Here is a 14,397-nt window from a genome sequence, read left to right as displayed (position 1 = left end):
TCCACAATCATCTGGAAGGCTGTGGGTGACAGCTGCCACTCTCCCGGATTTAGGCTTTCTCTGCTGAGGAAGTCTGCTGTGGTATTGTCCTTCCCGGCAATGTGGACGGCGGAGATGTCCTGCAGATTCGCCTCTGCCCAAGCCATCAGTGGGGCGATCTCCAGAGATACTTGTCTGCTTCTGGTTCCGCCCTGACGGTTGATGTATGCCACCGTGGTGGCATTGTCGGACATCACTCTGACTGCTCTGTTCTTCAGTCTGTGAGCAAATTGAAGGCATGCCAATCGGACTGCCCGGGCCTCTAGCCGGTTGATGTTCCACGCTGACGACTCTCTATTCCACCGCCCTTGTGCGGTGAGTTCTTCGCAGTGTGCTCCCCAGCCGCTCAGGCTGGCATCTGTGGTGAGCAAAGTCCACATGGGGGAAGACATCTTCGACCCCCTGCTCATGTGGTTGGACTGCAACCACCACCGCAACTGGGTTCGCACTCTGGCTGGCAGATGCAGGTGCGTGGAATAGTTCCGTAGACAGGGGCTCCAGCGAGAGAGCAGGGAGTGTTGTAGAGGTCTCATATGGGCCCTCGCCCAAGGCACCACTTCCAGGGTGGATGCCATGAGACCAAGAACCTGCAGATAATCCCAGGCTATGGGCCGACTGGCTCCCATCAAATACTGGATACGCTGCTGAAGTTTCAACTTTCTCTTGGTAGTGAGACTGACTGTGTCTGCCTGGGTGTCGAACTGTACTCCCAGGTATTCCAGAGACTGGGAAGGCTGTAGGCAGCTCTTGCTGAGGTTGATTACCCAGCCCAAGCTTTCCAGAAGGGCCATTACTCTGTCGGTCGTCCGAAGGCTCTCCTCTCGAGATTTCACCCTGATCAGCCAGTCGTCTAGGTAGGGATGGACCAGAATTCCTTCCCTCCCGAGTGCCGCTGCTACCACTACGACCACCTTGGTGAATGTCCGTGGTGACGTGGCCAACCCGAAGGGCAGAGCCCAGAATTGGAAGTGGCATCCCAGAACCTTGAAGCGTAGGTAGCGCTGATGATCCGGATGGATCGGGATATGCAAGTATGCCTCTGACAGGTCTAATGCCGTGAGGAATTCCCCTGGCTGTACTGCAGCCTTGACGGAGCGCAGAGTCTCCATGCGAAACCTCGGTACCCGCAAGTATCGATTGACTGACTTGAGGTCCAGCACAGGCCGAAAGGTGCCCCCTTTCTTGGGTACCATGAAATAAATGGAATAGTGTCCAGAATTCACTTTCCAGGCAGGTACTGGGATGATGGCTTTCAAGGACAGGAGCCTCGCCAGGGTAGCTTCCAATGCTGCCTTCTTGTGTATGGGACAGGAAGATTCCACAAACTTGTCCGGAGGGAGATGATGAAAGTCCAGATAATATCCCTCCCGGATAATGGCGAGGACCCACTGGTCCGACGTAATCTCGACCCATCTGGGGTAGAAGAGGGTTAACCTGCCCCCTATGGCTCCGTCCCCCAGATGAATCGGCGGATTCTCATTGGGAGGCGCGGCCGGGACCCGAGCCCGGGCCCGCTCCCCTCTTGCGCTGCTTGGTCTGAAAGGACTGATTCCTGGCCTGAGGGCGCAGTGCCTGGTAGGGACCCCTGTAAGGAACAAAGCGCTGGGAACTCCTGCCCCTGGAGGGCCTTGGAAAGGCGCGTTGGCCCCTTCTAAACCGATCTTCCGGTAGTCTGGGCACTGGAGAGGCACCCCATGTACTGGCCAGTTTATCCAGGTTGCTGCCAAATAGGAAAGAGCCCTTAAAGGGCAATCTGGTGAGGCGGGTCTTGGAAGGCACGTCAGCTGACCATCTCCGGATCCAGAGCTGCCTCCTGGCGGCTACGGAGGATGAAAGCTGTTGTCCGGACTAGGTCAGATGCAGCATCCGTGAGGAACGAAAGAGCTGACTCCATGTCTGCCGCCGGAGCGTTGTTTCTAACCTGTGACAAACAGGCACGTGTCACCACTGTGCAGCAAGTTGCGATCTGCAAAGATAGAGCTGCCACCTCAAAGGTCTGCTTCAGAATGGCGTCCAGTCGCTGGTCATGAGGCTCCCTGAGGGCCGTCCCCCCTTCAACTGGAATGGTAGTGCGCTTGACGACAGCGCTAATCAAGGCGTCCACCTGAGGGCACGCCAGCAGGTCCTGGATAGCCGGTGCCAATGGGTACATGTGCGTCAGAGCCCGGCCCCCTTTGAAGGAAGCCGCCGGCGCCGCCCATTCTAAATCTATCAGTTGTTGTGCCGCTTGTAAGAATGGAAAATGGCGGGCTGTAGGACGAAGACCTTCCAGCAGGGGGTTCTGCGCGGAGGGCACCGAAGCGCTGGGACCTGTAATATCCAATTCTGCCAGACACTGAGACACCAGGTCGGAGAGATCCTCTTTAGGGAAGAACCGCCTCATGGTTCTATATGGCTCAATCCCTGGGGGAAGGTCCCCCTCGTCCGGGAGTTCGGACTCGTCCGCTGAGACCTCCTGGTCTGACTGATCCGGACTGTCCAGCGGCGGGAGGTCCCGCTCGCGATAAGGACGTGAGGGTCCAGGAACAGGATCCGCGGGAGCCGCCACCGCAGTCGCAGCCACCGCAGGAACCACAGGAACCGCAGGGCTTGGACGGGAAGCCGTTTGCATCTGTACGAAGGCATGAATCCCCTTAAAGAGATCCACCCAGGAAATTGAAGCAGCCTCTAATCACCGGGGTACCAGATCCCCCGGGATTCCTGATTGGTCGAGACTGACCGCTAAATCCGGAGTAGCCCCTGGGGAACTGTCAACAAATCGTGGCTGAGACCGGTCCTGGCCTAAGGGTCCCACGGCCTCCTCACATTGGGCACATAGGGAATTTGGCTCTTCACTGCGCGTGGCTCTAAGCTGGCATGCAGAACAGAGGCCAAGGGCTTTAATGCCTGAAGCAGGCGGCACCGTCGCTGAAGACGCTGCTGCGTTCTGATCCATTGGAAAATATGCGCTGAATGCTTAATACAACAGGCGCGCAATAATAATAATATGCGGCAGCAATGAGCGCTTAATACAACAGGCGCACAATAATAATAATATGTGGCAGCAATGGGCGCTTAATACAACAGGCGCACAATAATAATATGCGGCAGCAATAGGCAATAGGCGCAATATGTTCTCAGCAATAGGCGGCCAAGAAAACAGCCCAAATGTATGCAATATGCACTCAGCAATACACGCACTATGGCTCTCTATAGGCTCTCCGCAATAGGCGGTCAGCAATACACGCTCAATAGCAGTCAATAGGCTTTCAGCAATATGCTATTAGCAATATACGCTCAATAGCATTCAATAGGCGTTCAGCAATATGCGATTAGCAATACACGCTCAATAGCATTCAATAGGCTTTCAGCAATATGCGATTAGCAATATACGCTCAATAGCATTCAATAGGCTTTCAGCAATATGCGATTAGCAATATACGCTCAATAGCATTCAATAGGCTCTCAGCAATATGCGGTTAGCAATATACGCTCAATAGCATTCAATAGGCTCTCAGCAATATGCGGTTAGCAATATACGCTCAATAGCATTCAATAGGCGTTCAGCAATATGCGATTAGCAATACACGCTCAATAGCATTCAATAGGCTTTCAGCAATATGCGATTAGCAATATACGCTCAATAGCATTCAATAGGCTCTCAGCAATATGCGGTTAGCAATATACGCTCAATAGCATTCAATAGGCTTTCAGCAATAGGCGGTTAGCATACACGCTCAGTGGAAATGCTCACAACAATAAGGCAATATACGCTCAAGGAGGAATAAACCTGCACCTATTACCGGCGCCCTACCTGAACGAGGCCACAAAATGGCGCCCTCCTTGGCGTGCCACGCCGCCGATCCTCTGTTCCTTCGGAGACCCGAAAAACGAGATGTACGCCTCACCTGAACCTCGGCGCTTCTCGGCTGGAACTCAGGCGGTCTCCGGCTGCGGGGAGAGCGGGCAACTACCTTCACCACCGCGTTTGAGGATATGCACCCGCTGCCTTGTCCACGCCGGGACCGAGGTGCCCCGTAAGCCGCACCCGAACCTCGCCCGGGGGCTGTGTCCCTGCCGCGATTCGGCCGGACCGAGGACTTAACCTCCGGGGGGACCACAGAAATCACCCCGGGCAGCTCAACTGGGGGAGTGACCTTTGGGTATCACCACAGGAGCGCGGGGCTCGAAAGTTTTACAGAAAGTAGAATCTAGAATTATAAGAAAAGAGAAAAAAATTAAAGTAGTCTTGGAAAGCACGCTCAACTAGCGTGCAGGCACTCCAAACTGCTTTGGAGACGGAAATTAATGAGTTGCTACGCTTCCTGTGGGGATATATATACCCCCGTGCTGACGTCAGATCAGTCTCCAACCGCTAGCACGCGGATACTATCCCATTCGTTCTGAGTCCATCTGGCTACACGCCAGGAAATGTCACTTTTACTTACCCTCTTCAGCAACCCTCCTACTCCTTTCCCTTGAAAGCACACACCAGGAGCAGCAGAGGCTGCTGAAGCTCTGTCCTCACCTTTAGGGCCCACAAGTCAAACACACACACACACACACACACTAAACCCTATGACCAGTCTCTGTCTCTCACACCCCACCCCCCCAGTCACCTCCCTGCCCAGTCTCTCACACACCCCAGTCACCTCCCTGCCCAGTCTCTCACACACCCCTGTCACCTCCCTGCCCAGTCTCTGTGTCTCTCACACACCCCAGTCACCTCCCTGCCCAGTCTCTGTGTCTCTCACACACCCCAGTCACCTCCCTGCCCAGTTTCTCTCACACACACTTTGCTTAGAGCCCCAATGCTGTGATCTCCTTTAATTTCGCAGTGGCAGATTTCCCAGGGCTGCCCCTGCCTTCTCAGCCGCACTGAAGCAGCAAACATTTTAGAAAAATATGCCACAGCGCTCAAGCCTTTCTTCTGGCTGTCGGGATATCCCTAGGCTCCCACGGCCCATCTGCTTGCTTTTACGGCCGCTGGGAGCTCCAATTGCTCCATCTGTAATCAGCATGGCTGAGTGCCACTTTTACTTTAATTGCGGCTCTGCCGCGCTCACTGTTGTATCGGGGGTGGGGGGATGGGGGGAATCCCCGGAGCAACCAGCCTCTTCATGCTTGGGACTCACTGCCGCTTTGGGGAATTCCTACTCAATTGCGGTTCCTGGCACGGCTGGCCTCTTTTCTTTGTGGCTTGCCGCTGTGTTTAATTTCAGCACTTCCAGCCTGTAGTGGCCACAAGGTCGGGCTTCTTCGCTGCCATGGGCCTGAACACTGCCACTCCTCCCAGCCCCCCTTAAGCCACCCTATCCCCGGGCTATGAGATGCCCCCTTTCTTCCTGCCCCACCAGCCAATCAGAGGCTTCCTCTTCCCACTGGCAGGAAGAAGGGAGGCGGCTTCAGATTGGCCCGCAGGGGCAGGAAGAACAGAGGCGGCTTCCAATTGGCCCGTGGGGGCAGGAAGAAGGGAGGATGCTTCCCATTGGCCCACGGGGGCAGGAAAAAGGTAAAAGGAAGTATAACTGGGGCTGTGGGACACTGGGAGCCGCGACTCACCGGTTGAGAATCGCTGCCCTAGCTGATCTTAAGGTTGCTATACTCCTAAAAAGGAACACTCCAGTATGAAACTGTTAAATAGGAACTCATCAAAAACCTTACCATTACCCCCTAGGGCTGAACAAAGGCAATGGTTCATGGAATACTACAGCTATCTATGAACTTAACTTTTCTCAGATCATTCTGTCTTTTCACCACTTACTTCAGTTGTCAGTAGTCTGGACTATAATGAAATTAACACTGTTTCCACACCCTGCCTGCTTAATTCAATGCCTTCTTATTCTGCATCTTTCTCCACCCCCACCCCCCCCCTCCCACCCCCATATTTTACACACCTCTGTACTACACTTCATGCATCTGATGAAGTGGACACAGTCCTCGAAAGCTCATGCCTCAAACTGGTCAGTCTATAAGGTGCCACCCACTTTGTGTCCTTTTTGCAACACCAGACTAACACAGCTATCCCTTTGAAGATCTGGGTTGAAGAGGAAAGTAATAACTTGGGAGCACTGAGAGGAGAGGATCACCTTGCTGGTGGCTGAAAGGAATCAATAAGTTTTTGCTTGGGACATTGCCCCAATACTTTTAAAAAAAGACAAAGTTAACTATTTGGGAATGTTATTTAGTGTGTTTGTGCTTTTAATAGTCAGTAAGGCAGTGAATAAACAAGTTAGACTGTTTGTATTTTTAAATAGTCAATAAGGCAGATAGTAAGCAGTAGGTAGTGTGTTTATTTTTAAAAGTCTGTAAGGCAGCTAGTAAGCAGAACTGAGTGTTTGTATTAAAAAAAAATAACCCACAAAAACCCCCCACAAAAAGTAGCCAGAAGCTAGAAATAAGCGAGGAGCAGTGTATACCTAAGTAAAAAGGTTGGAAAGTTCAGCTCAGTTACTCACCTTGGAAATGTTTTGAGGTAGTGTGATATGGTTTGAATAGGTACCAACATTTGTTAATCAAGAGAGCAGTGAGTCACTCTGGCTGACTAACTGAAGGTAGACAGAGAAGACAGGGGAAGTGGAGCAACAGTGGACCAATTAAAAGGAACTATAATAAAAGCAACAAATCTTTATATAAGAAAAGTAAATAGAAGAGGAAAAGGAAACCAGTATGGTTCTCCAAAGATGTGGCAAAAAGATCAGCAAGCAAAAAGTACAATGGAAAGCAAAATGAGAATAAGGAAGACATTCTGGTGAAGATAAAAAGTGAGGAAAGAAATTAGGATAGCTAAGCTCAAGAGGAAGAATATTAAATAAGACTTAATATCAAACGCTCATTCTTGATCTAATTCTGTAGTCATCCACAGCCATCTGTAGTATTCCCAACCAGCTCCGTCGTCCTCCAGTGTCATCTTCAGTGAACACTGAAGTATTTAATATTTTTGCTATGTCTTCATCTTTCTTCACTCAATGCCCCTCATCTCCTTTTAGTCTTAAAATACCATCTCTGGCCTTCCTTCTTTCTCTGATATATCTGAAAAATGTTTTGTCATCTCGCTTTAGATCATTAGAGATTCTATTTTGTGCTTTATGTACCAGGGTTTTAATTACTATTAAAATACCACTGGTTAGTCTATACTGTGTCTATATCCCACATATGCTTTCTGGTAGTCATGTCAGTGCTCTAACAATGTTATTTACCTGAATTTTAAAGTTTTTGATATGGTCTCACATAGGAAGCTCAAGAATAAAATGAGAAGCCCAGGAGTGGGTCCTGAGTTGGTGGAATATATTACAAATCGGTTGGTTGACAGACTATAACGAGTCTATGGATCCTACTCTAAGGAGAAAAGAGTGCTAAGTGGAGTGTCTTCAGTTCTGGGGCCAGTTCTATTCAATATCTTTGTTAACAATATTGCAGAGGAGTTAGAAGGAACTTCACTTTTTTGCAGAAGACATCAAGGAGTAGAAAGAAAAAGAAGTGATCTAAAAAAGCTCAAAGAGTGGCCAAAGGTTTGGCAGCTAGGATTCCAATGCCAAGAAGTGCAGAATCATGCATTTGGAGTGCAGTAATCCAAAGGAGCTGTATGTGATAGGGGAAAGGGCTGAAGGGGGAAGAAAGTGTTGCACATAGACCGCGAGAAAGACCTCAGGCGATAGTATGACAATCTGAAGTTAGCACAGCAATGTGACAAAGAGGTGACTAAAGCCAGAGAGATGCTAGGCTGTACAGAGACACAACCAGCAGGAAAAGAAATTGTGATAATGCCTCTATGAAGGCCATTGGAGAGGCCTCGCTTGGAGTACTGTGCTCAATTCTGGAGACTCTCAAAAAAGAAAGGGATGATACTGAAGGACCTAAATATATATACCCTGGAGGGAGAGGCAAGGAGATATGAAACAGACTTAAATATCTGAAAAGGTATTAATGATGCACATGAATCAAACTTTTTATGATGGAAAGGATGCTGTAGAACTAGTGGGGGGGAGGGGGGGGGTGTCATGATAGAACTTCAAGGAAGCAGACTCAGGAATAACGTCAGGAAATATTTATCACAGAAACGGTGGCAGATGCAAAGAATGCTGTCCCACAAGAGATGGTGAAAACAGTAATTGAATTTAAAAAGGACATGGGATAAACACAGAGGATCCCTAATGCCTAGAACAGGGGTCGGGAACCCATGGCTCGCGAGCCAGATATGGCTCTTTTGAGGGCTGCATCTGGCTCGCAGACAAGTGTCGCCACACTTTCCCGCTGACCCAGCTGCTCCCCGGTCCTCCTCCGCCCGGGCTTAAAATGCTGTCAGCCCGGGCGGAACACGGCAGGACAGCTGGAGTCAGCGGCTCCGGCGTGCTCTCTTCTTCCCGCCCCCCCCCCCCCCCCGCGGCCCGGAAGAGGAAGTGAAGAGTATCGGGTGCGTGCGCGGCAAGAAGAGGCCACGCTAGTGCGCTCGGCATCGGCCCGAAGAAAAGAAGACTGCAGCGTGACTCGGAGGAAAATGAAGAGGTTCAACCGCGGCCGATGGGACTCCGCCTCCGCGAGGGCTGAAAATGAAGAGGTTAGCGTTGGGAGGAGGCTGCTGCTGCCGCGAGTTCCCGGGGTGGGGGTGGGAAGAGAGAGAGTGATTGAGCGAGCAAACACACATGCTTGCTCGCTCATTCACTCTCTCTCTCCCCCACCCCGGGAACTCGCGGCAGCAGCAGCCTCCTCCCAACGCTAACCTCTTCATTTTCAGCCCTCGCGGAGGCGGAGTCCCATCGGCCGCGGTTGAACCTCTTCATTTTCCTCCGAGTCACGCTGCAGTCTTCTTTTCTTCGGGCCGATGCCGAGCGCACTAGCGTGGCCTCTTCTTGCCGCGCACGCACCCGATACTCTTCACTTCCTCTTCCGGGCCGCGGGGGGGGGGGGGGGGGGGCCTGTGTGTATGTGTGTGTGTGAGTGAGTGAGAGATTGCATGTATGTGAATGATTGAGAGCCTGTACATGTGAAAGAGTATGTCTGTGATTGAGAGCCTGCCTGTGAGAGAGAGAGAGCATGAATGTAAGTTTACCATTGGGAACCTGTATGTGTAAGTTTGTGATTGAAAACCTGTTTGTGTGAAAGAGTATGTGTGTGTGATTGAGATCCTGTGTGTGTGAGAGAGATCATATGTATGTATGATTAAGAGCCTGTGTGTATAAGTAAGAGAGAGCATGTGTGTCTGTGTGTGATTGAGAGCTGATTTAGGTGAGGGAGCATGTGAGTATGTGATTGAGAGCCTGTGTGTAAATGAGAGAAAGAGAGGACATGTTTGTAAGCATGTGAATGAGAGTCTGTGTGTGAGAGAAAAAGACAGCATGTATTTATGTGATTGAAAGCCTGTGTGTGTGTGTAAGCGTGAAAAGATAGACAGCATGTGTGTAAATGTGTAATTAAGGCCTATATAAGTGAGAGAGAAAAAACGTGTATATGTGAGTACTGAGAGCATGTGTGTATAGGTGTGAAATTGAGAGCCAGTGTGAGAGAGCGCGCTGGTATGTGACTGAGAGAGGAGAAAGTTCCAAGCAAACCACCCCTCCTCCTGCTAATTCAGAACAATCTCAGGACACCTGGATATCAAACGTTCCCAGGTATGCAGAGCAAAAAAAATTTTGTATCCTTATTATTTTTCATTACTGGGTCTTTGTGTCTGCTATTTTGAAATATTTTGTTGGTATCTGGAAATGTTTTATATGAGTTTTTAATTATTGGATATTCCACTCATCAGCTGTTTCGAAATATGTTCTTTTTGTTAGTACAGTTTTACTGCTGATGATTTTATATTTCTTGATTTGTTTTATAAGGATGGGTGATGTTTCTTTTTTCCTTTGTTACACTGCATACAGAGACTCTGGCTTGTTGCAGTTTCCAATTCAGTTTTTTCTGCATGCTTCTTGTTATGCGTTTTGGTCTCTTTATTCTATGTTAGGTGAGGGACAGCACGTGATTCAGGTGAGGTTTTCTGCTGGCGTGTAGTTTCTGTGTAGGACTCTATAGCAGCCTGGCTTGGTCCGTTTTCCTAATAGGAGATGTATTGGTGTCTTAAGGCCTGGTGTAATATTTTCAGAGACTTATTGTACTTTAAAAGTGTGATCTTACATAAAATGCACACATTTACTTGTATTTAGTTTTAAACATATTGTATGGCTCTCATGGAATTACATTTTAAAATATGTGGCATTTATGGCTCTCTCAGCCAAAAAGGTTCCTGACCCCTGGCCTAGAAGATGGAAATGAAGAAATGGGGTAATCTGTGGTAATGTTTGGCATAACGTTGCTGCATGGAGCAGCATTAACAATTGTAACAACTTGCTGGGCAGACAGGATGGGTTATTTGGGTTATCTGCTGTCACTTACTATTTTACTATAAAATGTCCATTGATTCAGTCTTTCAGAAAGAAAGATATGCTTAATGAGGCCTTCATTAAGATATAAATTGGATATCACAGAACAGAAAGCTATAGTAGAAAAGACCCTATTTTCAAGTCTTGCAGTCCCCTATATGAATAATTAGCTAGTATTTATGAGCTGATCTCTCAGTCATGCTCAAAAATACTTATTTCCTAGGGCTTTGTTGGACATCTGGTGACTGACTAGTAGTTCTTAGGTTCCTTTGATGATTTACCACCCTAACATGGCCCATGAGAGTAGGAGAAAAATGAGAAGAAATTGATTTTTGCAAAGATCATACACTCATGAGGAATAGCATGCACTCTGGTGAAATATACAGAAAATGCCCAGTGTGCACAAAGGCAAAATGAGCAAAAGCTAAACAGAAGACACTGAACCAAAATAAAGAGCAGAAAATGCACACCAACAGTAAATAAAGTGCACTCAAGCAACATAACATGCACTAGAGTCAAACATGCGCAGGATGCTCATCATGCATGTGAAAACACATCAGAGCATGCAAAAGGGAAATAGCACATGCTGAAGCAAACTGGCACACATTAAATGCAAACAATGCCTGTGCATGTGAACCAGAGTGGGCAAGAGAGACAAAGCCTGTGAGAGCACAAGAACGTGAGTATGCGCATGAGTGACTACGTGGACAGGACAGTGTGTTAGAGTGAGGGAGTATGGGAAAGTGAACATCAGGAAGGAAGAGGGTGAGGAGGTTGAGATGGTGAGAACATGGCTGAAACTGCCTTTATTGCCCATCATTTTCTTTTACAGGTCCTTTCAGCTAATGGACTGGATAGTTATATGATATAGGGATTCTAGATTAGAAACACACACCAACCACATGCTCTAAAAATGTGAAATGGGATATTAATTTTGATGTGTCCAACTATCCATCTTTCTCAGAAACTATCCAGACTAAGGTGCTGATCATTAGTGGAGCATAGTGTCATAAACCCCTATGTTGCTTGGTTATTTTGGTTTATTTCCTGCATGCTACTTATGAAAGATTCAAAGGTTTTGGAATGCTGTACATAAGGTATGTTTACAGAATTATGTGAATGCCAGACCATGAAAAATTTAAAAATATGCATTTTAAAAAGTTTGCTTCAGAAGAACAAGGTGCTTGGGGAACTTCCTCTCTGCATTTAAATAATAATATTTCTACACTTACTATACAGCAACCATTTTAACTCCATTTCAAGTACTGCAATAATATAGTGAGTGAACCCAACTTTAGGTATTAATGTTACATTTTTAATAAATTCTGTATGAAGCATATATGGCATGAGGATTCATTTGTCAAGAGAATATTTAAAGCAGCAACACTTTTTAAAAACATTTAATTGTTGGTTTCTTGGTTTTATTGCTTCCTCCTCTTGTTCTATTCTGTTTTGTACTTTTACCTCACCTTATCAAAAAAGCTACCCAAAATGGCTTACCATGTACATTAATATACAATTCATAAACAATGCAAAAAAAGTCAAAACAGTTCAATAAAATTACTTACTACACAGCAAATTAAACAAAAAATGAAACCAGCATACTGCAGAATTCAGACTACTCTCACTAGCGAATGGATCCACAGCAGCACAGTAAATATACTGAGACAAATGAAAATAAAATCTGACCTTATGTATCCTCTTATTTAGTCCCAGTATTTTCTACTTATCTTTTTGCACTGATTTGATATAAAAGCTATGCCCTTTATTTTTAAACATCATTCCCAGAAAATGTTTATCTGCTGTTCATATTATCTTTATAATTGACATGCATCCTGCTTTAGATTCGTACTGGTCCAAATAGCTAACTACTGGGAGCTTTCAAGAACATTAAATAATAGTACATAAAAAGAGAAATACAAATCAGAACAATGAAGTTGTATTTTCATATAAAAAAGTATCCAAAATAAACAGACCTAAATTGGCACAGATTCTAATCCTCAACTGAACAAAATCTGTTCAGCGTGTGTGCTATATACATCTTCCTTTTGTACTGTAGCCAAGTTGCAAACCTATGAAAGATACTCCATGGTATTAACTTCTGAACATTAGTAGCATTATCTAATTATCATTGGAAAAGAACCTTACATGGTACTGTTGTTCCAAATTTAGAAGGGTACAGTACTATAAGCCTATTTTTCAAACTTCTTCGACCTACTCCTTGGGCACCGATTAATACTAGAGTCTTCCTCTGAAAGGGAGGCATCCGTGCTACCTCCTCATATATCTGGATTTCATGACGATCAAATTCTATACATAAACAAAAACAAAACATACATTACACACTATTCAAGTCTCTATTGCTGCTAATATTAATAAATACAAGAACACTAGAATAGGGAGCATTTTATTGATTTCCACATGAAAAAAAATCAGTTATGTTCTTTAACAAGCTCTTGCAAGTACTTAAAACAGGTAAGGATAACGGGAAACAGGTGTGGAATAGTTGGCAGTATGTTCAGACAGGAAGAGAGTTTCCAAGTTCCCTGACAAACTGACTTCCCTCTTGCAGTGTTAACAGGCTGTGCCAGCTTAGCTACCAATTTGAAGGAATACTTTGCAATACTTTTGGGGTACTTGACAAATAAAATTAATTTTGCTTGCAGAAAAGTTTCTTAAAAAAATAAAACCAGTAATGATTGTATCAAACACGTATGTACCCTGAATAAACATTGTACATGATGGCAAAAAAGCCCTATTAACCCATTCAGTGCACCCAGTTATTCCTAGCCATTCTGCTAAGAATACATCCTAGCTGTAAGCAATGGAAGCATGACTGTTTGTAAGATAGTGCTCCTTATTTAGGAGCATTTTTGTCATCATCATCATTTGTTCCCGATCATCTTGGTCAGACCACCATTCAAGATCCCCCATTTGGTTCACATTCAGCAGTCCTCTCATCCCATTTCTAACTACAAGTCTTTGTAATAATCTAAAGAGCTACCAAAACTAGCATGACTGCTGCCCGAACCTCTGGTCTATTACATACCCTGCATGGCCTACCAGACAGATGCGGCTATGTGAGTGCCTGCATTTCCATTAGCATTTCTAGTTATTACTCTACTTGCAGCCTGCCAGACTTACCCAGCTGCTAGTTAATTCTATCACTGCACCCTTCGACAGAGCAGGCTGCACAGTTGCCTGCCTTTCCATTAAAACTTATTATATACTGTTCACTTTTCCATTCATACTGGCAACCCTAACACTCATCTAGTTGCCTGAGCAAGGCACTATAAACATTCTGCTAGGTTGTGCCATGTCATAACTTTTTGTAACCAAGGATCTGCTATGCTTATCCCATCCTAAACCAGTCTTTTAGTCTCCATCTGCTCCAAAGAGTATGTTCCACACACCCACTATCCTTTCTATGAAAACATTTCCTGAGTCTACCCCCTTGGATTCTCATATCATGACACCTTATTCTAATGTATAGGTAATTCCAGTCCTTGAGTGCCACAAACAGGTCTAGTTTTCAGGATATCCACAAAGAATATGTTTTGAGATATATTTGCATACACTGCTTTCATTATATGTAAATATATCTCAAAACATATTCATTGGGAATATCCTGAAAACCAGACCTGTAAGTGGCACTCCAGGTCAAGAGTTGCCCTCTCCTGTTCTAATGCTTCCTTTCAACGGAAAAAGTTTATTTTTTGTGAATTAATACTTTTCAGGTATTTAACATTTCAAGCCCAGACCAGATGTATTCTACACATTAGAAAAGGCAGAATAAAGGTTAAACAACTACAGGCATGGTTAAAAGGTGAGGTGAGGCATGCTATAATAGCTAAAAGAACATCTTTCAAGAAATGGAAAAGAAAACATCTTTCAAGAAATGGAAAAGAAAACATCTTTCAAGAAATGGAAAAGAAAACATCTTTCAAGAAATGGAAAAGAAAACATCTTTCAAGAAATGGAAAAGAAAACATCTTTCAAGAAATGGAAAAGAACATCT

At 45.9% G+C, this 14,397-nt stretch overlaps 1 protein-coding gene across 11 annotated transcripts in view; it reads right to left on the bottom strand.

The window, feature by feature from the left end:
* MPP6 (membrane palmitoylated protein 6) overlaps positions 1 to 14,397 on the bottom strand; it is a 299,774-nt gene that overhangs the window by 51,153 nt on the left and 234,224 nt on the right. For all 11 annotated transcript variants that reach the window (XM_029589113.1, XM_029589111.1, XM_029589117.1 and 8 more), the window contains one exon: positions 12,528 to 12,689. In XM_029589113.1, the coding sequence (XP_029444973.1) occupies positions 12,528 to 12,689 (162 nt within the window). The remainder of the gene's footprint in view (positions 1 to 12,527; positions 12,690 to 14,397) is intronic.

This window comes from Rhinatrema bivittatum, chromosome 2 (genome assembly GCF_901001135.1).
Source record: "Rhinatrema bivittatum chromosome 2, aRhiBiv1.1, whole genome shotgun sequence".
In the NCBI taxonomy this organism is placed as follows: Eukaryota; Metazoa; Chordata; class Amphibia; order Gymnophiona; family Rhinatrematidae; genus Rhinatrema; species Rhinatrema bivittatum.
Note: the sequence above shows the minus strand (reverse complement) of the source record. Positions and strands in the feature narration are given on the sequence as shown.